Here is a 26,225-nt window from a genome sequence, read left to right on the forward strand (position 1 = left end):
CCATGCACGAATTTGTGCACTGGGACTCTTATAAATAAGTAAAATATATAGTATACTGGATGGTACTAAATCTAAGGAGAATATAAGAAAGTGCATAGGCAGTGAAGTTAGAGAAAGTTATGGTTTTAACTAGGTTGTTAGTGAGGACTTGACTCAGAAGTCACCTTCTCAACGAAAACTTGAAGAAAGTTAGAGAGTGATCCATTCAGCTATCCAGGGGAAGATCAGTCAGAGGGAATAGAAGAGCAAAAGCTCTAAATGAGATGCATAATGAGGAACAAGGAGGCTGATGGGACAGTAGCAGAGAGGAGAGTTAACAGGAGAGAAGTAATAGGTGGGCCAGATATTAGAGTGTCTGATGGACTATTGTCAAGATTTTACCTTTTCTCTGAGCAAAGATAGGAGCTGTTAAAAGTTCTGAGCAAAGGGCTGCATAAAAAGATCTAGGTGTTTCAGAATTACTCTGGTTACTGTGTTGAGAATAGTCTACAAGTGGGAGATAGAGGGATGGCAGAGACGGACTATGAGGCTATTTCAATAATCCAGGCAACAGATCATGGTTGGTTTAAGAAGGTAACTGGAATATAATGAAGGAATGCTCAGATTTAGAAATATTTCAAGGTAGAGCCTATCTTTTTTAAAACAAACACGAGAACATTTTTTAAAATTTACTTTTTAATAAGTTTAAATCCTTGAGGAGTACAGCATTACTCAGATTCTGTGTCCAGTGGCCTGAGCAGGAAGGTTCTTCAGAATGTAGCATGAACCATGCCACTGTTTCCATGAGCATGAGTTATCTTCCCCAGATTACTCTGGTTTTGTTTGGTTTGTCACGAGGAGTCACCGTGTTGTTCTTTGCTTTGTACACATAAACACATCTCTTGCCTAGATAAAATTCAGTTTCATTTCAGACATAAATACTTTGAGTTTTAAGAAGAGCTGTGTGCTCCCTCAGGTTCCAAAGACCACACTTACAGCCAGCAAAAATGGCCTTGGACCACAGTCTTCTAGACCTATTTGTCGTTGTAGAAGTCCGTTCCCGGCAGACCTCCCCTGGCTCCCAGATGGCGGGGAAAAAGGAGCCTCTAAGATTTTATGAACATATCCATCACTGTCTGATAGAGCCACCACCAAACATTGCTGCCTTCCTAACAAACTGTAATTGAATTTTTATTTTCTAATTTAATTCAAATAAGAAGTAAGATAGATTTACTGGATATACATAGGATGGTGAGAGTGTACAATCATCTCTTACTGATAGGAATATCTTACTATTCATTTTAAAATGTTTTACTTGCGTTTTAAAATGCAATGAATATTTTTACATAAATTGATAATATTATGTGCAATGCCCATTAAGTAATTCACACATGGTGAAAATTTGAGAAACCGTATTTTATAGTTTGTTTTCTTTTACAGTCTTACTTATCCTTTTCTCCATCTCTTAATGAGTAAGGGTGGTGTCCTTAATTTAGCCTATAGATTGGCAAATGAAAAGGGACAGTAAAGCTCTTAATTGTATTTTTATATGGTATCACTAAAAAGTTGAACTTGTGTTTACATAATTTGCCACATGTAGGTAAAAAATACCCATGTTAGCCTTAACCGGTTTGGCTCAGTGGATAGAGCATCGGCCTGTGGACTGAAGGGTCCCAGGTTCGATTCCAGGCAAGTGCATGTACCTTGGTTGCGGGCACATCCCCAATAGGGAGTGTGCAGGAGGCAGCTGATCGATGTTTCTCTCTCATTGATGTTTCTAACTCTCTATCCCTCTCCCTTCCTCTCTGTAAAAAAATCAATAAAATATTTAATTTAAAAAAAATACCCATGTTCTACTTATAATATAGGTGTTCTTTTTCACATTTCATAATATAGATATGAAAATGTGGTTTTTAAAATATGTGGGAGTGGTTTTATTGTGAAACTAGAGGCCCGGTGCGTGAAATTTGTGCACTCGGGGGGAGGGGTCCCTCAGTCCGGCCTGGGTGTAGCGGGCCTAAACCGCCAGTCAGACATTCTTATTGCTGCCTCAGAGGCGGGAGAGGCTCCCACCACTGCCACTGAGCTCACCAGCTGTGAGCCTGACTTCTGGCTGAGCGGTGCTCCCCCTGTGGAAGTGCACTGACCCCCAGGGGGCAGCTCCTGCATTGAGCGCCTGCCCCCTGGGGGGGTCAGTGCACATCATAGCGACTGGTCATTCCGCTGTGAGGCAGAAACCGGCTCTCCAACATCCCCTGAGGGGTCCAGGATTGTGAAAGGGCACAGTCCAGGCCAGCGGACCCCACCGGTGCACGATAGGGGCTGGGGAGGAACCCAGGAGGTTGGCCAGCTGGGGAGGGACTGTGGGAGGGCTCCAGGGCGTGTCCAACCCGTCTTGCTCAGTCCCGATCGGCTGGACCCAGCAGCAAGTTAACCTATTGTTCGGAGCGCCTGCCCCCTGGTGGTCAGTACATGTCATAGCGAGCGGTTGAGTAGCCTTAGCATATCATTAGCATATTATACTTTGATTGGTTGAACGGCCAACCAGACGACCAGACACTTAGCATATTAGGCTTTTATTATAAATAACACACAGAAAAGTACATAAAGCATATATGATTATCGAACACATACTTGTAAAGTAAACACTTATATGATCAGTGGATAGGTTAGGAACTAGAACGTTGCTGATATTCCAGAAGTCCCCAGGGCACTTCTTCCTGATCATCAATCTCTCTTCCTCCCTCTATGAGTAATCACTATGTTAACTTTTGATAATCCTTTCTTTTCCTTCACAGTTTTACCCTTATATAAGCACTAGAGGCCTGGTGCACAGATTCATAGACTGGTGGGGTCCCTCGGCCTGGCCTGTGCCCTCTTGCAATCTGGGATCCCTCGGGGGATGTGGGACTGCTGGTTTCGGTCCGATTCCCGCAGGCCAGGCTGGTTTCGGCCCAATCCTCGCAGACCAGGCCGAGAGACCCCACCGGTACACGAATCTGTGCACTGGGCCTCCAGTATACATATAAAATCTTTCGTTGATCTCTTCCCGACCTACTCCCTTCCCCTTTCCCTCTGAGATTCATCAGTCTGTTCCATGTTTCCATGCCTGTGTGTTGAGTGTCTGCCCCCCTGGTGGTCATTGTGTGTCATAGCTACCGGTCGAACAGTCAAATGGTTGCTTAGGCCATATATATATATATATATATATATATATATATATATATATATTCTTAAAATAGTTTTTTTATGTTTTTGAACTTTATATGAATGGAATCATATGTATATTTGTCTCTCCATTAACATTGTCTCTAAGTTTAGTCTATTAAAATTTTTTAATTTGCTCATTGGCATTGCTATATATAATTTCATTAAATGAACTGTGATATAACAATCATAAAAAAATTTGTCTTTGCCCTAGCTGGTTTTGCTCAGAGGTTAGAACGTAAGCCCTCAAACTCAATTTCAGTCAGGGGCATGTAGCTTGGTTGCAGGCTTGATCCCCGGCCTGGTTGCGGGAGGCAACCAATGGATATGTCTCTCTCACATTGATGTTTCTTTCTCTCTTTCTCCCCCTCTCTTCCACTCTGTAAAAATCAATGGGAAAAATATCCTCAGGTGAGGATTAACAACAACAACAAATTGGTCTTTGTCCCCAGTTCCTGCAATGCAACTTCTAAAACCTTGGGAATCGCCCGGTCAGTGTGGCTGAGGGTTGAGCGTTGACTCATGAACCAAGAGGTCCCCGGTTCAATTTTGGGTCAGGGCACATGCTGGGGTTTCAGGCTCGATCCCCAGTAGGGCACATGCAGGAAGCAGCCGATTGATGTTGATGTTTCTCTCTCATCAATGTTTCTATCTCTCCATTCTTCTCCCTTTGTCTCTAAGGTCAGGGCCAAAACATGTTTTAAATAATTTAAAGCCCTGGGAATCACCAGAGTGATAAGAAGAGTCTTTTGTATGCTAATGAGATTTCTAGTGTTGGGGACCCCTAGATAGCTTCAGGATGGGGACTGGTCACCAGAAAGACCAAGATTTGATTAGAAGGCTGGAAGGGAGGGAGGGAGTAGGGAAGAGAGAGAGAGAGAAACATTGATGTGAGAGAGACACATCAATTGGTTGCCTCCTGCATGTGCATGGGAATTGAACCTGCAACTCAGGCACGTGCCCTTGACCAGGAATTGAACCTACAACCCTTTGGTGCACAGGCTGACACTCTAACCACTAAGTCAAACCTGTCAGGGCTCTTTTGCTCTTATTTCTCTTTCATAAGATGGATGCTTAGTTCATTAATTTTTCAACCTTTCCACTTATGTGACATCATTAAAAATTACTATAAAATTTTCTTTACTGTTTTATGTATCTAATACATTTTAGTTTGAATATTTTCACTTTCTCTGTAAGTTTGTTATCAATTTGGTTTATATTAGCTTTAGTGTAACTTTAAATTGCTATTGCCTCAAGAGTAAACATCTTTATTGTGAACTGCTTTTTCAGACTCTTCAGCCCCTTTCCCATATGGTTGTTTTCCTTTATTAGCTCCTTGTTATGTATTAGTAAAGTTACCTCTTTCTCTGTGATATAAGTAGCAAATTTTTTTTCTAGTTTATTGTCTTTTCATTGACATTTTTATTGGTTATTTTATTTTACTTTCAACACCTAGAACAGTGCCTGGCTTATAGTATACACCCAATAAATATTTATTGAAGAAATTAATAAATTCATTGGTGCTTGTTTGCCATATTAGGGTAGCTTCCTTTCATCCTGAGGTTACATAGCATTCTGTTTTCTTTTGATTTTATTACCTTTTATTACATTTAAATATTTAATCTTTTTGTAACTTATCCTATTCGGCCAATGTGGCTCAGTGGCATTGTCAACATATTTCTCTATAGAATGTTAAAATTTTTCTAATTGTAGAAAAGATTAATTGGAAATTATATACTTTAAAAAGTTTTCAAAGATGATAAGATAGGCTTTAGTTAAAAGGTTATGTGACATTTGTGGGACTTAAAAATATAAAATTTCCTTCTGAAAAATAACTATTAGATATTTGGAATACTTTATTGACCTGAGGGAAGGGGTAACTTTTGTGAAGATAAATTTTCCTTACCATAAAGAAATTTACCATAAAGATAAATTTTCCTTACCATAATGAAGCTTATTTATCATGCTTTTAGTTCCTTTCTTCATAAATTCTAATCTTGTGTTGTCCACTAGCCACCTTTGACTGCTGAACACTTGAAATGTGGCTAGTCTAAGTTGAAATGTGGTAAGTGTAAATATATACCAGATTTTGAAGACTTAAGTATAAAAAAAAGAATGTAGCCTGGCTGGTGTGGCTCAGTGATTGAGCATTGACCTATGAACCAGGAAGTCACAGTTCAATTCCAGTCAGGGCACATGCCCAGGTTGTGGGCTTGATTCCTAGTAGGGGGTGTGCAGGAGGCAGCCGATCAATGATTCTCTCTCATCATTCATGTTTTTCTCTTCTCTTTCCTTTCTGAAATCAATAAAAATATATTTTAAAAAATAATGTAAAATAACCCTTTCATATTTTTATATGGGTTACTTATTTAAATAATAATTTGGATATGTTGGATTAAGTAAAATATGTTAAAATTAATTTTATCTGTTTTGTTCATTAATATAAATATAAAAATTTTTAAATTTCAAACATGCCTTGCATTCTGTTTCTTTTGAATAGTGCTGCTTTAACCTAATGTCACCCAACACCTGGACAGTCTTCCATTTTGTCTTTTTGACAAATTTGTATAGTGCCTACCCCCAAAGTACTTGGTTTCTTTTGTCAGATGAGTTTTTTCCCTCCATGAATCAGTAGAGATAGGAGAATATTATCTTCTTGTCTATTGGAGTTTTTCCTTTTAGCACAGATAGAGTACTTCTCTTCTATTTTTAGTTTTCTGTTGCCATCTCCTTTCTAGTTTACAAGTTAATATTTTCTGTTACCACTTGTTTATACTAAACTCAACCACATGATTTTTCAAATTTAGTTGAATTAATAATAAATGAGCTCTTTAAGTATGTTCTTTTTTAAAAAATATTTTATTGGTTTTAAAGAGAGAAAGAGGAAGGGAGAGAAATAGAAACATCAATGAGAGAGAAACATCACTGATTGGCTGCCTCCTGCATGCCCCCTACTGGGGATCGAGCTCACAATCCGAGCATGTGTCCTGACTGGGAATTCAACCAGTGATCTTTGACACTCAACCACTGAGCAACACTGGCCAAGGCTGAGTATGTTCTTTTGTTTCAGAATTTGAACTTCTTTGTTAAAGGATTGATGTCTTAAGTTCTCAAGTCGTTGGTGCATTCATTCAAGAACTATGGTAGGTTTGAGAGTAGAGGATGAATAAAATAAGAATTCATGCCCTCAATGAAATTATAAATTTGCTGGTCATCTGGTGATAAAACAATTAACCAATAAATTGATACATGTTATAACTAACTAGCAGTATTAACTACTTAATGGTAGAATTAAAAGAAACAATAAAATTTATTAGTGCATATAGAAATAACCCCAAGATTAAGGAAGAAACTTGGCAATTATAATGAATGAGGTATGTTTAGACACTTAATGATTCTAGATAACTGTTAACATTAAAATATATCATAGTGAATTAGAACTGCCTAAATTTGAGTCCTGATTTCACCACTAGCTGCTATGAACTTCGGCAGATAATATAACTTGTGCTTAAGTTTCATTTGTATACTTGGGATAATAATAGTAGCTACTTAATAGAATTTGTGAGGATTAAATTAGTTAATATAATGCTTAAAGCAATGTTTGGCCTAAGGTATATTTACTACAATTTTGTTTTTAAATCCTCACCCGAGGATATTTTTCCATTGATTTTTTTTTTTTTTAAAGAAAGTGGAAGAGAGAGGGAAAGAAAGAGAGAAATATTGATGTGAGAGAAACATCGCTTGGTTGCCTCCTGCACAAGCCCTGACCAGGGACTGGGCCTGGGAGGAGCCTGCAACCAAGGTATGTGCCCTTCACCGAAATCAAACCTGGGACCCTTTGGTCTATACACCGTCGCTCTATCCACTTGAGCCAAATTGGCTAGGGTGCTACAATTTTAACATATTTTCCATAGTTATTATAGTCTTCATAAATTTATTTTTAATGGTGGCATAATATTCAATTCCAAGGAGGTACCATGATTTATTTTTTCTTTCATTGTAGACGAGATATATTTGTATTGTTGAACTTAAATCATTGTTTCTCCATTTTCTTAGTTTATTTTTTTTTTAATTTTAAGATGGGAGCATTTAGATGAGTAGCAGGGCTGGCTTACTTTATTTTTTTCCTGAGATTTAAATTTAAATTCTAAATGAATGTCTATTGCAGAAGAAGCCAAGAGCTTTTAAACTAATTCTTTTGGGTCTGTAAATGGTATCCAAAAGTTTAACTGAATAGCTTAATTGCCTCTTTTGAAGAATTTAAAGTAGCTACGGCCTTGAGTTCATTACTGGGTTACTTTATGTTGGGAAATTTTTGGCAGATGGTATACAGTCATCATTCAAACACTACTTATATTGTCTTTCCCAGTTTGAATTAGGAGAACATTAGCATTGAAGTTTTCATTTTGAATTAGCATGCAGGGAATTATTTCCTGCTAAATGTTTGTCATCAGATGAAGTTTCATTTTTAAAAATTAATGGAGCATGTCAGTACAGCAGCCCCAGGAAAATAGCTGAAGCACAGGGTTACTTTTGGACAATTTTTAAAGTCCTTTTTACCATTTGAGTATTCACATGGAAAATTAAAGTATGGTAATTTAGCTGCTAATAGATCACTATCACTGAGTTGAATTTGCTTTAGCATATACTAACTTTAGCATACTATTTTGTATACTTTAGCATACTATTTTGGGTTGGTACCAGGAATTGAGCAAGCAAATTAATTGTTAATGTGAAACACCACATTCATTATTAAAATGTATTTCAGGCTATTAATTTTATACCTTTGTTAGTAAATGAGCAATAACATTAATTTGAAATATTTGGAATAAGTATGTTCTCCATCGAATAAACTGTATCTCAAACTCACTTAAAAAAATCCAGATCCCCTTTCAGAACAATGTCATATTATTATCAAATATGGGAGCCAGGAGAATACTTAAATAACAGTGTCGTTATGCTTGTGGAAGATGAATCTTTATATCTTTGTAAATTGTTATTTTGTTCTTGTCCATCTGATTTTGTGGGGGGAAAAATAGGCAATGTGTTGTGTTCAGAAACAGGCAATTTACACTTAACTCATTTCTCCAATAAAACCTCCATACTCTTGTGAGATCTGAAATCCTTTTTTCAGGACTGTTCATTAGTCCTTAGTCCCTCCTGTTAACACACGTTCATTAAATTTAGTTCCATATTTATTAAGCAAGGTGGTTTTAAATGTTGTAGGGAAGAAAAACAGCAAAGTAGGCCTCTGCACTTAAGAAGCATATTTTAGTCAGTTAGGTGGACATGCATGTTACAGATTCTGTGTTAATAAATATATTTTTGGTTATCATGGCAGAAAGTAACTTTAAAATGGCTTAAAGCAAAGAGTGGGTTTTATTGCTTCACATAAAAGAAAAGACTGACCTTGAATATGGGTTAGATCCAGATGCTTAATGCTTAATGTAATATCCAGAATCTGTCTCATTTATCTTTGCTCTCTTCTGGCTTGGATGCACATTCTCAGGTAGCATCTCCTCAAGTGGAGGCAAAGATAGTCAATACAGCAGTGTCAGGCTTACACCCTATCAGCTTAGCAACCTCAACGATGAGCTTCCTGTACAAAGTTTCAGAAGTCCTGGGTTTAACTGTGATTGGATCCTCTGGAGTGGTTGGGGAAGATGGGATGGGGTGAAAATACGGTCCAGCCCTATTCAAACTAGATGGAATAAAAGGGAGATAAGTAGTTTCCAAAAAGGAAATTATAGATACCACTACCAGAAGAAAGGATACCGAGCAGGCAAAAGCAGCATAAAGTCTATAAAATAAAGATAAGAATTATTAGTTGAGTTAAAAAGATGAATTCTGATAGGAGCTGCATTAAGAAAAGCTTCAGGCAAAAAGCTGTATTTGAACTGGGCCCTGAAGAACAAGTAGATTTTTTCCAAGACAGAATGAGTAAAGAAAGGACTCATTTGAGAAGTTTGGCCCTGAAAGGAGAAAATGGAGATGGAAGCTACTGGAGTCTAAAGGAGAATGTTGAGAAGATTTCCCCTCAGTATGGAGAAAACTTGAACATTTTTATGGCAAAGGAGCAGAAAAGCAAGTAAAGGAGAAATAAATAATGCAAAGGATGCAATCATTATAAAGAAGTAGGGGAATTTAGTGGGATTAAGGATATAAGCAAAGGGAGCAGCTTTAGAAAGGAAAAGGGAACTGTTCATTCTCTGAATTGTAAAGGGAAGGTAGTGTTGGTGACTGTCCTGGTTAAAACAGAAATTTATTGTTATTAAATAGGTAAAATAACTTCAGTTTTGTGTTCTAAAAGTAAAAATAAAAGGTTTATCAGTTTCTATTACTGTGTAACAAACCATTGCAAAATGATATTGTGGGTTAGCAATTTGGCTTGAACTTACGCTAGGTGGTTTCTTTTGCTGGTCATGCCTTGGGTCACTCATGTGGGTGTGGTCATTTGGACTATGGATGAATGGTCTAAGAGGGTGACTTCACTCACATGTTTGGTGGTTGGTGCTAGTTATTGCCTGGGCCTCTCTTCCCTGGCTTTCATTCTTTATAAGTATTCACATGACAGTGGCTGCACTCAAAAAAGGAAAGCTGAAGCACTGGCCTTTTATGACCCTGACTGAAAACTCCCACAGTGTCACTTCTTTCATATTATCTTGGTCAAAGAAAATCACAAAACCAGCTTAGATGAAGTAAAGAAGTAGACCCCACCTCCTTATGGGAGGAGCAGTAAAGTCACATTGCAAAGGGCAGTGTATACTGGAATGGGAGGAATTTGTGCCTATTCCCCCTGCACTCAGCATTTTATTTTGAAAATATTCAGTAATCTAGCCAAGTTGAAACAATTTCAAAGTGACTACCCGTATACCTACCACCTAGACCAGTGATGGCAAACCTTTTGAGCTCAGCGTGTCAGCATTTTGAAAAACCCTAACTTAACTCTGGTGCCGTGTCACATATAGAAATTTTTTGATATTTGCAACCATAGTAAAACAAAGACTTATATTTTTTATATTTATTTTATATACTTAAATGCCATTTAACAAAGAAAAATCAACCAAAAAATGAGTTCGTGTGTCACCTCTGACACGAGTGTCATAGGTTCGCCATCACTGACCTAGACTTTACTAACATTTTTCCTTACTTCCCTTATCACATATTCATCTATTATCCCTCCATTAATCAATTCATCTTATTTTTTTGATGCATTTTAAAGTAAATTGTAGATATTAGTACTTTCCTCTAATTACTTTGTGCATATTTAGCAAGAGTCAATATTTGTGTCCAGTTTTTTCTTTTTTTAAAAACATTTTTATTGATTTCAGAGAGGAAGGGAGAGGGAGAGATAGAAACATCAATGATGAGAGAGAATCATTGATTGGCTGCCTCCTGCATGCCCCCTACTGGGGATCAAGCCCGCAACCCAGGCATGTGCCCCTGCCTGGAATCGAACCCGGGACCCTTCAGTCTGCAGGCCGACGCTCTATCCAGTAAGCCAAACCAGCTAGGGCCAGTTTTTTCTTTTGATAAAACATTTACATACAATGAAGTGTACATATTTTAAGTGTACGTTGTGCCTAGTTTGTGGTCTACCACAGAAGGGAAAATTTTGGAATAGCTTTTCAGTGAAATGCCTCAAATTCAGCTATCCTATATAATAAAAGCCTAATAGGCTGTGTCCGACTGTTAGACCAGTCACTATGACACGCACTGACCATTAGGGGACAGACGCTCTGATTGGTAGGTTAGCTTGCTGCTGGGGTCTGTCGGATCAGGACTGGGCGAGACAGGAGATGGGTCAGACACGCCCTGGAGCCCTCCCACGTCCGGTCCCTCCCCGCCCCGATCATACACCAGTGGGATCCCTCTGCCTGGCCTGCACCCTCTCGCAATCTGGGACCCTCAGGGGATGTCGGAGAGCTGGTTTTGGCCAGAACCCCACAGGCCAGGTCGAGGAACCCCACAGGGCCTCTAATAGTTGTATAAAAGAATTGCAAAGGTTGTCTTCCTTGGATACCTCTTTCTTCATGTCCTCATCACTAATACTTTTTTTTTTTAATTTAGTATTACCTCAACACTTAGGATTTTCACTTGTGTTATATTAATTTGAATTTGCTATGGGTGTTTTCCTATGTCCTTTCATTAAATATTTAGTAAGTGTATACTGTAGACAAGCACTATGCTAGAAAAAGGACGTAAACAGGAGCTCTCTTGCTTTCTAAGTCTTCAAACTAGGTGTATCACATACTAGATTAGATCAATAATACAAACTAGGTGTATCTCATACTAGATTAGATCAATAATAAGTGCCATTTATTTAGTGCTTATACTCAAGGCCAATGGTTAAACACTTTGAGTTGCATTGTTTCATTTAATCCTTATAATTTAAGAAATAGATACTTTTTCATTTTAGAAGTTAGGAAACTAAGGCATGAAAAAGTTTTCATTTGCCCAAGGTCCTACAGTCTTATAAATCAAGGTGGTCTGACTCCAGAACCCACACTTAACACCTGTATTATACTAATTAGAAGCAGGAAATGTGCCCTCTGTTACACAGTAGATAACTAACCCTTTAATTGGTCCTATTACTTCACAGGGTAATCTTGATTTGAATTAAGTGTTTCTCTTAAACAGAGAAGTATAAATTAAAAATAAAACTGATCTATGAGAAAGTTTAATAAGCTGTCTTCTGAATATTTTAGCAATTAGAAAAAAAATTTAGTATTATAACTACTGATTTTAATTAATATAATCAGAAGTGTGATCAAAACTATGTGATAAACTGAATAGTTTTTCATATGATATTTGATAGACTATTAGTTTCTTAGTTTTATTGACTAAGTATTGAGTACTTTTATTGCTAATTGGCTTTTGAGTAGTTTAACAAATAGCAAAAGATTGAAACTCTTTTTGATTTGCTATTTGCATAACAGTAAATCCTGTTGGAACTCTTGCAAATTAGTGACTAGCATTTAAGCCATTTCATGTCAAGAATTCTGGCAGAACTGCCACTGGTTTATGGTAGCTATTGTGACAGCTGAAGTGAAAGCTTGTTGAGTTCATTTACTGTTGTAGCTTTCCTGGGAATGGGGCAGTCAAGATATTTATGTCTAAATATCTTCCTTAACCTAACAGTGAGTGTATAAGAAATTTTAAGTGTTCTTTCACCCCTAACTTCATTTTATTTTATTTGGTAGTGTGTTTGTAAGTGGCTTAAAAGCTAACTAAATTATAGGTTAAAAATAAAATTTGTGTTTAAAAAATTTAATTGAGTATTATGTTTATTTTTGTGTATAGGTCTTGCTATTGGGAGCTACAAGAAAAAAAAGATTAGAGGAAGGTTGGTCTGTTAAGTGGACATGGCTCAGATATCCAGCAGCAATGGATTTAAGCAATGTTCATCTTCACATCTGGACCCAACAAGAACAAAAGATGTGGACAAAGAAGAAGCGTTACAGATGGAAGCAGAGGCTTTAGCAAAACTGCAGAAAGGTAGACAAGTAACTGATAATCAGCGAGGTTTTGAGTTGTCAAGCAGCACCAGACAAAGAGCACAAGTTTATAACAAACAGGATTATGACCTCATGGTGTTTCCTGAATCAGATACCCAAAAAAGAGCAGTTGATATTGATGTAGAAAAGCTAACCCAAGCTGAACTGGAGAAACTATTGCTAGATGACAGTTTTGAGACAAGGAAAACACCTGCAATGCCAGTTACTCCTATTCTGAGCCCTTCGTTTTCAGCGCAGCTGTATCTTAGACCTACTATTCAGAGAGGACAGTGGCCAACTGGTTTATCTGGGCCTTCCACTTATACTTTACCTTCTATTTATCAGTCAACTTATAGTAGTAAACAGACTGCATTCCAAAACGGCTTTAATCCAAGAATGCCTACTTTTCCATCCACAGAACCTATATATTTAAGTCTTCCAGGACAGTCCCCATATTTTTCATATCCTTTGACATCGGCCACACAGTTTCATCCACAAGGAAGCTTACCTATCTGTCGTCCAGTAGTCAGTCCTGACATGGCAAAGCTGTTTGACAAAATAGCTAGTACATCAGCATTTTTAAAAAATGGAAAAGCAAGGACTGATTTGGAAATAACAAATTCAAAAGCTACAATCAGCAATCTACAGGTATCTCCAAAGTCTGAAGATATCAGTAAATTTGACTGGTTAGACTTAGATCCTCTAAGTAAGCCTAAAGTGGACAGTGTAGAGGTATTAGACTATGAAGAAGAGAAAAATGTTCCAGGTTTGCTAGCAGAGGATCCTTGGGATGCTGTTCTTCTTGAAGAGAGATCACTAGCAAGTTGTCACCTTGAAAGAAAGGTGAATGGAAAATCTCTTTCTGGGGCAATGGTAACAAGAAGCCAATCTTTAAATATTCGAACAACTCAGGGCCAAATATCTCAGGTACAGTTTTGTGTTTTGTTTTGTTTTTTAATTAACTTCTCAAACTTAGTAGTAATACAAAATTCATATTTGTGTGCATAATTTATTAGGTAAAAATATTTTTCATTTTGAATCATACTTTCTTGTTCTTAAGTGTGCTGTGACTCTTACATTGTATGATAAAGGATTAAATGTGTTTTGGTCAATTGAAAAATTGCTTGCTGTTACTGTTATCTTTTTAAGGATTATAAATTGAAAGAACTTCCAGTCAAGAATCTGGCTATCACTGATAGGCATTTAAAATACTTTTTATCTGTTTCTCCATGACTTCTTATATGTGGCCCTACTTTTTCTTATCTCTTATTTTTCAAGGTAAACAAGGAATTGTGGTTTTAACTCCATTATAGAAATTCTCATTTTATTTTTTATATTGTTATATTGTTCATTATATTGTTTTATTGTTTTTAACCATGAATGAATAACAGGAAGGGAGGGAAGGAGGATAACCCCAGAGAGACAGGAGAAAAACCATTTAAAGGACTCTCTTTAATCACCTATATGGATAAAAGTGGGGAATGGAAATATAGTCTACTAGAGGCCCGGTGCACGACTTCGTGCACGGGGCAGGGAGTGAGAGGTCCCTCAGCCTGGCCTGCGCCCTTGGGGGGCAGATGCCTGTGCCCAAGGGGTCCTTAGTGCTGCCTTGGAGGCGGGAGAGGCTCCCACCACCGCCCTTCCATTCGCCAGCCATGAGCCTGGCTTCTGGCTGAGTGGTGCTCCCCCTGTGGGAGCGCACTGACCACAAGAGGGCAGCTCCTGCATTGAGCATCTGCTCCCTGGTGGTCAGTGTGTGTCATAGCGACCAGTTCTGCCGTTCGGTCGATTTGCATATTAGCCTTTTATTATATAGGACTAGAGGCCCGATGCACAAAATTTGTTCACCCCTGCCTCGGCCCCCACCCGCTGCGGCTTGGTCCAGAAGGAAGGACATCCAGAAGGACATCTGGTTAATTAGCATATTACCCTTTTATTATTATTGATTATTGATTATATGGTGTAGTTGTCAAGTTCATATAGTCTTAACTATCTGGAAAAATTAGTTAAGGGTGGCTGGGCAGGATGTCTTCCCTCAGAAGAGAGGCAGCAGAGTTTAGACTTTTCCTTTCCAAATATAATATACCTAATTGCAGATTTGTATTTTGCTTTTATAATTACAAATTTTTTTTTTAATTTTACAGAGAGGAAGGGGGAAAGATAGAGAGAGAGAGAGAGAGAGAGAGAGAGAGAAGAGAGAGAGAGAGAAACATCAATGTGAGAGAGAAACATTGTTTGGTTGCCTCCTGCATGTGCCCCAACCTGGAATCAAACCTGCAGCCTGGGTATGTCCCCTGACCAGGAATCAAACCCACCACCCTCTGGTGTATAGGACTATGCTCTAACCAACTGAGTTACCCAGCCAGGGCCCACAGTATTCTAATAAAGATGAAATAGTGATATACTAAAATTTTCAATATGTTAACTACGTTAAGCATGTTACTTTGTGCTACATTAAGTAGCAAGCATTGTGTTAAATTTTAATAGAGACAAGTGATAGCAGGTGCTGAAAGTTAAATGTTTTATAGAAAACTTAAAAATTCAGCAAATCGCCCTAACCGGTTTGGCTCAGTGGATGGAGCGTCGGCCTGCGGACTGAAGGGTCCCAGGTTCGATTCCGGTCAAGGGCATGTGCCTTGGTTGTGGGCACATCCCCAGTAGGGGGTGTGCAGGAGGCAGCTGATCAATGTTCCTCTCTCATCGATGTTTCTAACTCTCTATTCCTCTCTGTAAAAAATCAATAAAATATATTTTAAAAAATTAAGCAAATCTTATTTGTTTATATATTTCTCTGTGAATTGAAATTCAATTTAGTAACTTAATTTTAAAATTTATTGTACCCAAAAGTAAAATAAGGAAAGAAAATTCAGGGAGGCAGGTATAATAGGTAAATGTCAACAAAGGTATTTATAAAAGTAGCCAATAGGTTGTTAATGTACAATTACTGAAGGTCTTCAATCAGAAGTTTGGTGTGCACCTGTTAAAAATGCTGTAAAAGGTTTTCTATATTTATAGAAAAGTTCTAAGACCTTTTAATAACACAAGATTTTATCATTTTCTTTGTGTACAAGAAGATAAAGTTTGGTTTCAGTTAGGCCAAAAAGGGGGAGGCAAACAGAACACTAGTAATGTTGGAAGTTTGTGGCACAAATATTAGATGGAGCTTTTAATTTTTCATACACTATTCATCTCTAATTAACAGCTTTCCCCTGAGGTTTATATATTTTGTTGGGAAATAAGATTGTGAAGTCTGTTTTCTTTAGTTACTTTATGTACTTAATTATTCTTTTCAAAGCTGTTAGAATTTTATGCTTTGTGGTGAAAACTCAGACGGGTGTTTTTCTTACTCAGCAAACTTACTTCCTATTTCCTTTTAATGTCTTGTTTTGTTAATAATAATCTAAATACTTTAGTTCAAATGTTTTGTGAATAAAACCAAGAAAAGGAATACTACTTAAAACTGTCTTATGGCAATTTAAATTTAAATCAGACTTTGAGTTAATAGCTATATATTTAGCTACTTTGAGCACATTTATATATTTGAGTAATGAATTAAATTATTTTCATAGAAGTGGTTCTGCAAAGTTCTGTGGATATTTACTCTTTCTAAAAGTTAATTATATTAATGTTATAAACTTATATTCCCATTGTCTATTATTAATTTTAAAGGTGAGGGAAACCTGAACAAAACATGATTTTTATTACCTAGCTGATTGTAATACTCTATTTTGATAGGTTACTGAAGTCTTTTCTGTAAATTTTTAAAAAAATTTTCAATAAGGAAGCCCAGCTGGTGTGGCTCAGTGGTTGAGTGTGGACGAATGAACCAGGGGGGGTCACAGTTTGATTCCCGGGCAGGGCTCAATCCCCAATGGGGGTGGCCAGTTAATGATTCTCTTTATCATTGATGTTTCTGTCTCTCTTCCTCTCCTTTCCTCTCTGAAATAAACAAAAATATATCTAAAAATAAAGGATAATAAAAGGATTCTTAAAAAAAAATTCCAATAAGGAAGTAACCAAGTTCTGAATAGTAACTTATATATATTTAATGCTTATGGTATATTTATTTAAAACTTAGTATTGTGTTCCATCTAATTTTGGGGTAATGTGGCATGAACCTTGGACTTTTGCAGGCATAAACCTTTCCCATATTCTTATAACTCCTTTACAAAGTATATACTGATAAGTTTTTGTGAATCATTTCAAATCTTCACTGCTTTCCTTAATCCCCTAATGAACTCTTTCCACCTCTCTTCTAGTAGATGACCTCATTACCTTTTTTTTTTTAATGTTGAGATGAAGGCTATTCTTTGTATGTACTTGCCCACCTCAGACCTGCCCTTCTTTCTGGATTGAGGAAAGAGATATTCCTTCCCTTTTCCAAAATTTAATTCTTTCATCTCTTTTCCTATTCCTGTCTCCCCAAAGTATTTTCTACCATTATTTTTTATAAGGGAATTTGTACTTACTTCCTTTCCAGTCTTCTCTGTCCTCTATTGTTCCCATCATATTGCAGAAATTTATTTCTGGTCATATGACTACTAATTGCCAATCTAGTGACCACATTCACTGTCCATCCCTTTTGTTTCATTTGCAACAATTGACTACATCCTTTTTTTGAAACTTCTCTTCTGTTGCCCTAGTTAATCATACTTCCTATTTTTCATCCTATGATCTTTGACTCCTTTTCCTTTGTCTAGCTTCTAAACATAGGCATTTGCCTGAAGTTTTGTTCTTGGTTGTCTTTAATATTTGTTACCTGTTTTCTCTTGTTCCAATTCTGTATCTTTAGGCTCCAAGATACAGAATTTAAAAACTACTGGTTTAGACTTTTATAGTGATGTGACTCCATGGGTCTTTATGGTTGAGAGGCTGTGATGGTTAAGTTTATGTGTCTACTTGACTGTGCCACGGAGTGCTTAGGCATTTGGTCAGACCTTCTGAGTGTGTCTGTCAGGATGTTTCTGGATGAGATTAATATTTGAATCAGTAGATTGAATAAAGGCATATTACCTTTTCTAATATCAGTGGGACTTGTCCAATCAGTTGAAAGCCTTAATTAAACAAAAAGGCTGACCCTCCTGCCCATGAGGAACTCCTCCTGTCTGACTGCCTTTGAGCTGTAACATGGATTTTTTTCCTGCCTTCAGACTCAAACTGAAATATCGGCTCTGCCTGAGTCTTGAGCCTGACAGATTCAGACTAGAGCTATACCTTTGACTCTCTTGGGTATCCAGCTTGCCAACTGTGGTTCTCAAGTCTTGTCACTCTCTATAATTACATGATTTAATTTCATATAATAAATCAACCAATCTCTCTGTGTGTGTGTGCACGCGCACGCGTGTGTGTGAGTGTATGCGCGTGCGTGTGTAAGATAGAGAGAGAGAGAGAGAGAGAGAGAGAGAGAGAGAGAGAGAGGTGTCCCAGCTTCATTTTCAATGAGTGCAATCCTCAGCCTCGTAAAGAGACTGTCTCCTATTAATGGAACTTGGACCCAAAACCCCTTTGGCTGGGATATTGCCCTCTCAGTGATCCTGATGGAGGCTGACAGCGATTAGCAGACATAAATTTTCCCTGTAGGAAATTGCAGAAATTGGATGAATGATCCTCAAATCTAGATCTTTAGCTCTGGAATAGAATTTCTGGAATGAAATATTTCTAGATTATGATTAAAAATTTCCAAGCCTAATATATTTACTAGAGAACTCAGTATCTTCCACAACAGACTTTTCTTTGTTCCATATATTGGATAATAGCATTAGCAGTTATTTTCTTATTGATTATCATTTGTCTCTCTCATTCATTAAAAAATATTTGAGGCTATACATTGTGAGGTTTACAAATATTAATAATTTGCAAACCTCATCCTTAAAGAATTTGAGTTAGAAGAGGGAGACAGGCTGTGTATGCACATAAATTGCAGTACAAAATACAAAGCCTTGAGTGCCACATAAAAGTGTGCAAGCTCAATGGAGAAAAGAGATACTTTGATGCTTAGGTTGTTTGAGTAGAGTGGAGAAGGATTAGGGGCAAGAGCTTAGAGACTAGGTGTAAAATTAAAAAAAAAATTTTTTAAAAGAGTGGAGAGCCCACCTGGTGTGACTTGGTAGTTGAGCATCAGCCTATGAACCAGGAGGTCATGGTTCAATTCTCGGTCAGGACACATGCCTGGGTTGCAATAAAGGGCATGCAGGAGGCAGCTGATCAATGATTCTCTCTCATAATTGATGTTTCTATCTCTCTCTCCCTCTCCCTTTCTCTCTGAAATCAATAAAAATATATATTTTTTTAAAAAGAGTGAAGAAAAACAAAAAAAATGCTAATGTCTGAGACAAAATAATTGGCAGCCCAGCTATTTTTTACTTTGTGGACAGAACTTTTGAGTTAACTTTCCAGAGCCTATTATTACCTTAATGTATGACTAGAGAGTTAGTTATTATAATCTATTTTTTCACTGTCCATTGAAACTTATAACCTGCTTGAAAGGAAGGACCTAATTCATGAATGGCACTGTAAAAAAATGCAACATTTGATTTTTGAAAAATCTAGAAATGTCACTAAGGAGATTCAAAATCTGTTAAGTAAAACATGCAAAACAGTTAAAGAAGGAAAGATGATTATTGGGCCAAGCAAAAATAGAGGTTTTCTATAACATTGCTCCTGCAAAGGTCATATGTTGTTTTTCTCATTGCATTATTTTTTTTTAAGAGACTTGAGAGGTAGATTGGTATGGTAATTAAGTATGCGATTCTGAAGCTAGGCTACCTGGGTTGAAATCCTATCTCTGAATATCTGAATATATTACTTGTGTGACCTTATATAAGTTAATTAATTTCTCTGTAAAAATCTGTAAAATGGGGATAATAGTATCCACCTACTAGGACAGGGGTGGGCAGCCTTTTTGTGAGTGCGTGCCAAAACCAGCAAAATCTCTGACTCAAAATTCTTCTGCGTGCCAACCCTAATTTTTTGAGAACATGTTACGCCTACTTGATATCTCTTAAGGTGTACGTATGTGAAGAACCTTGAAGAACTAATAAAATTCATTCGAGCGACAAAAACACAGTATATGATGATGAAAATTACATTTATTTTTTAATGTATACATGTACACTGATAGTCCGACAGAAAACTTTATGACTCCGTTTGATATTATCAGTGGGACTTTTGCTGCTGCATCACTGATGACAGAGATTTTACATCAGGTTTATGTTTCGTGACCTTCAGAGATATGCACGAGCTACTACTTTCATCCGTCAGGCTACTCCTATTACGAGACTTAACAAAATTCATCACTGAGAACAAAGATTCACAAGCGTATGTGGATGAAACCAAAACACTGGTCGGATCTAGGAAGGCAGGGAGAGTTAAGGCAGAGGCATGGAAATTGCTTTTCCCCTCTCACGTCAATCCATGTCTATGGTTTTTAAGATAACTTGTTATGTAAAATTATTTATTTATCTAAGATGCACCTACACTGAATTTATCTGAAAAATAAAAAGTCGATATTAAGAAAAAAATTGTAAATGAAAGATTATAAGAGAGGGTTTCGCGTGCCAGCAAAAGTTACTGGCGTGCCATGTTTGGCACGCGTGACAGGGGTTGCCCACCCCTGTAATAGGACTTTGTTAGAAATAAATAATGCATACATATCTACTAGTAAATTGCTTACAGCAAAGCCAGACATGTAATAAATGCTCAGTAATTGCTAAATATTTTTTCGATTGTGCTAAAATACAAGTAACAAAATTTACCATCTTGGCCTTTTTTAAGATTACAGTTCAGTGGTATTAAATACATTTATATTGTTGTGCAGCCATTACCACCATTTATCCTTATAACTCTTTTTACCTTGTAAAACTGAAATTCTATACTCATTAAACAACTTCTCATTTTTCTTCCCCCAAACTCCTGGCAGCCACCATTATATATTTTGTCTTTTTTATTTATTTTATTTTATTTTTTAAAATATATTTTATTGATGTTTTACAGAGAGGAAGGGAGAGGGATAGAGAGAAACATCGATGAGAGAGAAACATCGATCAGCTGCCTCCTGCACACTCCCTACTGGGGATGCGCCCGCAACCAAGGTACATGCCCTCCCTTGACGGGAATCGAACCTTGGACCTTTCGGTCCGCAGGCCGACGCTTTATCCACTGAGCCAAACCAGTTAGGGCATGTCTTTTTTATTTTTGTTGTTAATCCTCACTCGAGTATATTTTTCCATTGATTTTTAGGGAGAGTGGAAGAGAGAGGGGAAAGACAGAGAGAAACAGCGATGTGAGAGAAACACATCGATTGGTTGCCTCCTGCATGAGCCCTGATCAGGGCCTGGGCTGGAGAGGATCCTGCAACCAAGGTACGAGCCCTTGACTGGAATCAAACCTGGGACCCCTTTGGTCCACAGGCCAATGCTCTATCCACTGAACCAAATCGGCTAGGGCCATTTTGTCTTTTTGATTTTTGAATACTCTTAAGTGCCTCATGTAAGTGGAGCCATACCAGTATTTGTTTTTTATGACCAGCTTATTTAATTTAGCATAATGTCCTCAAAGGTCCGTCCATGTTGTAGCATATTGCAGAATTTATTTTTTTAAGGCTAAATAATACTGTGTTGTATGTATAATATCTTTTTGCTTATCTGTTCATCTGTTGATGGCCACTTGGTTGCTTCTACATTTTAGCTATCTATAATGATAAAAAGTATAATATGCAAATCAACCTAATGGCCAAACAGCGGAATGACTGTCCAGATGACCATGCTATGACACCCACTGGTGCCAGCCCAGCCAAGGCAGGTGCAGTGTGATTGGTCGGGGGCCCCACCATTGCCCCATGATACCCCGCAGAGGGAGTCCCTGGTGGGCGGGGCCTCCCTCTGCAGGGCAATCCATCATGGGACTTCTGGGCTGCAAGAGGGCACAGGCCAGGCTGAGGGGACACCCCCCCCCCCACATGAATTTTGTGCACCGGGCCTCTAGTTGTAAATAATGCCACTATGAACATGGGTGTACTAATATCTCTTCAAGAACTACTCTCAAGTTTTCTGAGTATGTACTCCAAAATGAAAATGCTGGGTTATATGGTAGTTTTATTTTTAGTTGTTTGGGAAACCACCATACTGTTTTTCCACAGAGACTGTACAATTTTACATTACTACTAATAGTGCATAAGGATTCCGTTGTCTTCACATTCTCACCATCATTTGTTTCCTGTGTTGTTGTTTTTAAGAAAGTATCTTTTTAAAAAATTGATTTTAGAGAGAGAGAGAGGAAGGGAGAGGGATAGAAACATTGATGAAAGAGAGACCTCAATCAGTTGCCTCCTGCACACCCCCCACTGAGGATCGAGCCCACAACCTCACAACCTGGGCATATGCCCTGACCAGGAATCAAAGCAGGGATCTCTTGGTTCATGGATTGACGCTCAACTACTGAGCCACACCAGCCGGGCCATTCTAATAATAGCCATTCTAATGGGTGTGAAGTGTTAAATGACTTTTAACTTTTTTTTTTAGAGGGAACAAAACATTCAACAGATTGAACCAATGGTTGAGTGCCTTCTGAACTACATATAAAGTTCTAAAAAATATATAAAATTCAGTAAAATTTGATTTTTATCTTTAAGGAGCTTTCACATTAGGAAAAATATTAAATAGGATATAATGATGCAGTGTTTGGTTCAGGCTAAGTCAGTACTTAAAAGAGCTAGGAGGGAAGAATTGCTTCATACTGAGTAACATAAAAAAGACATTATAAATGAAGTGGCATTCTGTTGGACCTTAAAATTAATAGTTTGGTTTTTTTTTACTTCTGAGGGAAATTTACGAGGAAAGCATTGAAGACAAAGTTTCAGAGGGCAGGAAAGCTCATTTGTGTTTTATTAGGAACAGGATATGATTCAAGCTAACTGGGACATAGAAATCATTTAGGAAGTTCTCAGAAATATGATTGGATTAGATTATGACAAGGTTGGAATGTCAGACCAAAGGATTTGTTAGGAACAACAAATCTCAGTATTTTAGGATAGTATGGTCTGTTTACTCCAGTGCTTTTTTTCTGTAACACAAATTAATGGATGTAATTGTTAAATATGAGATTGATGTCAGTATAATGGGGAAGTAGCATTAGTTCACACATAATCTTTATCAGCATATTAACATTTTAAAACAATCAGACTTTCTGACAATTAAAGAGAAAGTATTAGTAATATAAGAAAATATTAAGGAAAACACTGAAAATCTTGCAGAAGTGTATTTAGTAAAAATGGTAGTTGGATAAGTAACTTTAAGAATGGTTTCATATTCCACAGTGTTAAGCTCTCTGGTGAAGCAGTTAATACATTAACTGTTGTGAAGACATTTTCTTTGCGTTAAGAACTTTTTTTATTGAAGAAATCTATAGTCTAGATGATATTTTTAATAAATGCCCTCAAGAATCCATATCATAAATGAGGAGGCAGGAGCTCCAGGATAATGCTAGGTACAAATTCAAGTGGAGACTTCATTTTGGTAGTATTTTTAGAAGATCTTTTTATTGTGTTAGTTGGGGCTTTGGTTATGAAGTTACAATGATTTTGAGTAATCAGCCTTACCTCTGTTTTTCTTATAAGCTTTGTTATTTTTAGTTGTGATTTTCTGGAACTCAAGACTTGTTTGTTTTTTTTCTTCCCCAAATGTGCATATCACATTCTAGCAGAAAGGTCTCTGCCACGTTTTAAAAGAAGAAAATTCGTAAAGGAATTATTGCCCTAAGTTTCCAGTTTAACTTTCTGACAAAATGTTCATTGAAATCCATTACAACTCTTGATGTTTATACACTGTGCTCTGATTCACTTACTTTTTAAAAAATATATATTTTTATTAATTTCAGAGAGGAAGGGAGAGGGAGAGAGAGATAGAAACATCAATGATGAGAGAGAATCATTGATTGGCTACCTCCTGCAGGCCCCCAACTGGGGATCAAGCCCGCAACCTGGGCATGTGCCCTTGACTGAAATCGAACCTGGGACCCTTCAGTCTGCAGGTCGTTGCTCTATCCACTGATCCAAACCGGCTAGGGCTGATTCACTTAATTTTTAATGGTTGAACATTCTAATTCTAATTTTAATGAAAATTTACATTTGAAATTTGTGCCAAATTAAGTATTTTTATGTAGTAACCAAAATGCCTCTACTTATGAACTCTGCAATTTGCCTTTGCTTGGGTGGTGAATTTATCTCCTAAATGTTGCACACAAATTTCGATCAGACATAAACTTAACTTTTGAAGGACTATCGGATTGTTTGTATAAGTTTATTATCATAGAAAATGTCCACTAACTCCTAGATCTCATTGTCTTGTGTAAGGAACCAGCTGCTTTGTTGGAATTGAAGGCCTAAGATAAATACAGGGTGGGGCAAAAGTAGGTTTACTGTTGTTTGTATGGAAAATAATACAATAATTAATAAATAATATATAAGAGTAAACTCTGTTTTGTGTACTCACAACTGTAAACTTGCTTTTGCCCCACCCTGTATATAGAATTCCTGGTTTATTAGGGAAGTCCCAAATAGGCTTCTCTCTTCATTTTTGTAAAATAAGGGCTAGTCCTTTAATTTCATTCAGCTGTTAACTTTGTGTTTGTTTCAGGAAGTATTTGAATGAAAATGTTTTCAGCATTCCATTCTCTTTTTTTTAAAAATATATTTTTATTGCCGAAACCGGTTTGGCTCAGTGGATAGAGCGTCGGCCTGCGGACTGAAAGGTCCCAGGTTCGATTCCGGTCAAGGGCATGTACCTGGGTTGCGGGCACATCCCCAGTGGGAGATGTGCAGGAGGCAGCTGATCGATGTTTCTCTCTCATCGATGTTTCTGACTCTCTATCTCTCTCCCTTCCTCTCTGTAAAAAATCAATAAAATATATTTTAAAAAAAAAATATATATATATATATTTTTATTGACTTCAAAGAGAGGGAGAGAGAGATGGAAACATCGATGAGAGAGAAACATTGATCAGCTGCCTCCTACTGGGAATCGAGCAACCCAGGCATCTGCCCAATCGAACCTGGGACCTCTTGGTTCATGGGTCAACACTCAACCACTGAGCAACATCGGCCAGGCTAGCATTACATTCTTACTAACCAACACAAAGAACAGCATCTTTCTACTTGTTGAGCAAATAAAACCAATGAACTTTAAAATAAAGCTTAGTTGGCATTACTTTTATGGATAGAAAAGTCCATAATTTAAAACTGTTACTAATGTCATTTATTTTACCTCCATATCTTTGTAAAAATGTGTCTGTACTATGCTGCTATTTAGCATTTTGGGTATCTTTTACTTTTAAAATAAAAATACTTTTTGATTACAGAAAGACCCAAATGGGACCAGTAGTTTGCCAACTGGAAGTTCTCTTCTACAAGAAATTGAAGTGCAGAACGAGGAAGTAGCAGCTTTTTGTCAGTCCATTACAAAGTAAGGACATTTTTTTATAAATTGAAGATTATTTTTTATTAAATGCTTGCTTAAATATTTATTGAAAATTAACTTAGCGCTAATAATTCTAAATTCTTTAGGTTTTTAATAATTTTCTCCCTGTGGCTTAAAATTTCAATTGGCACATAAACAAACTACAGTTGAACATGTATTTTTATCTGTTAGGTTTTTGAGTATTTAGAAGAAAGATTGAGGTCATGCAGTAGACATCTGATAATCTATTAACCAGTGAAACTATGGCTTAAACATTCAAGTTTCAGTACACTTAGATAATGCTTTTTTTGTTTTAGGGACACTTCGTTTTGCTACATACTTTTCTAGCATTCAAAATACTGTCATACTTCTGTAAGAGATAACAGGCACCATTAGAGGAGCAAGTATATATTCTGAAGGTTTAAAAAAATGCATTTCTAAAACGTTCTTTGAATCTTAAATCTGTCTAATATTTATAGATGAGAAATTGAGACTCAGAGAAGTTACCTACCAAGCTTACTGAACTATTCCTCCAGGTTTCTTTTGCCTCTGGTTCAGTGTGTTTTCTTTCCATTATATCACTGTATTAGCTGGACTTGCATTATAAGTACTAAAAACCCACTTCAAAGTAGTTTAAATCAAGAAAGATTATGTACTAGGATTGGTTTACAAGCTGATATAGCAGAAAGAGGAAGGATAGGACAGAGCTAAGTGAGAGCCAGATCCAGGAATTCATACACTGTAAGGATCCCTCCTCCCTTTGGATTCTGTTTTCTAATTTTCTATCTTTCTGTCTTCCTTTTCTTCCACTGCAGATGAGGTTTTGAAGGCAGGAAATACAACCACTGATAGGTTAGATTTCATAATCTAATGTTCTTGCTAGCAAAGATGAAATGGAGTCCTCTCAGTCTACACCAGATAGAAAAAAACCCTGAAAGGAAAAAGTGGAAGTGGCTAAGGGGATGAGATATGTTATCAAAAGAAGGGAAAGTAGATCACCACCATGGGAATTTATTCTGAATCCCATATTTTCCCTAGTGTGATTTGCTTTAAGCAAAGCAGAGTTTGACATTTGCAGATAATTTTTGAGTAA

At 37.2% G+C, this 26,225-nt stretch overlaps 1 protein-coding gene and 1 pseudogene across 4 annotated transcripts in view; one reads left to right on the forward strand and one right to left on the reverse strand.

Annotated features, from left to right (window-relative positions):
* PIK3C2A (phosphatidylinositol-4-phosphate 3-kinase catalytic subunit type 2 alpha) overlaps nt 1-26,225 on the forward strand; it is a 92,882-nt gene that overhangs the window by 11,937 nt on the left and 54,720 nt on the right. For all 4 annotated transcript variants that reach the window (XM_023758168.1, XM_023758167.1, XM_006093827.3 and 1 more), the window contains exons 2-3: nt 12,490-13,610; nt 25,035-25,138. In XM_023758168.1, coding sequence (XP_023613936.1) covers nt 12,552-13,610; nt 25,035-25,138 — 1,163 coding nt within the window. In that variant the 5' untranslated portion in view covers nt 12,490-12,551. The remainder of the gene's footprint in view (nt 1-12,489; nt 13,611-25,034; nt 25,139-26,225) is intronic.
* LOC106697979 lies at nt 87-1,594 on the reverse strand (annotated as a pseudogene).

The sequence above is a fragment of the Myotis lucifugus genome, unplaced genomic scaffold (assembly GCF_000147115.1).
Source record: "Myotis lucifugus unplaced genomic scaffold, Myoluc2.0 scaffold_124, whole genome shotgun sequence".
NCBI lineage: Eukaryota > Metazoa > Chordata > Mammalia > Chiroptera > Vespertilionidae > Myotis > Myotis lucifugus.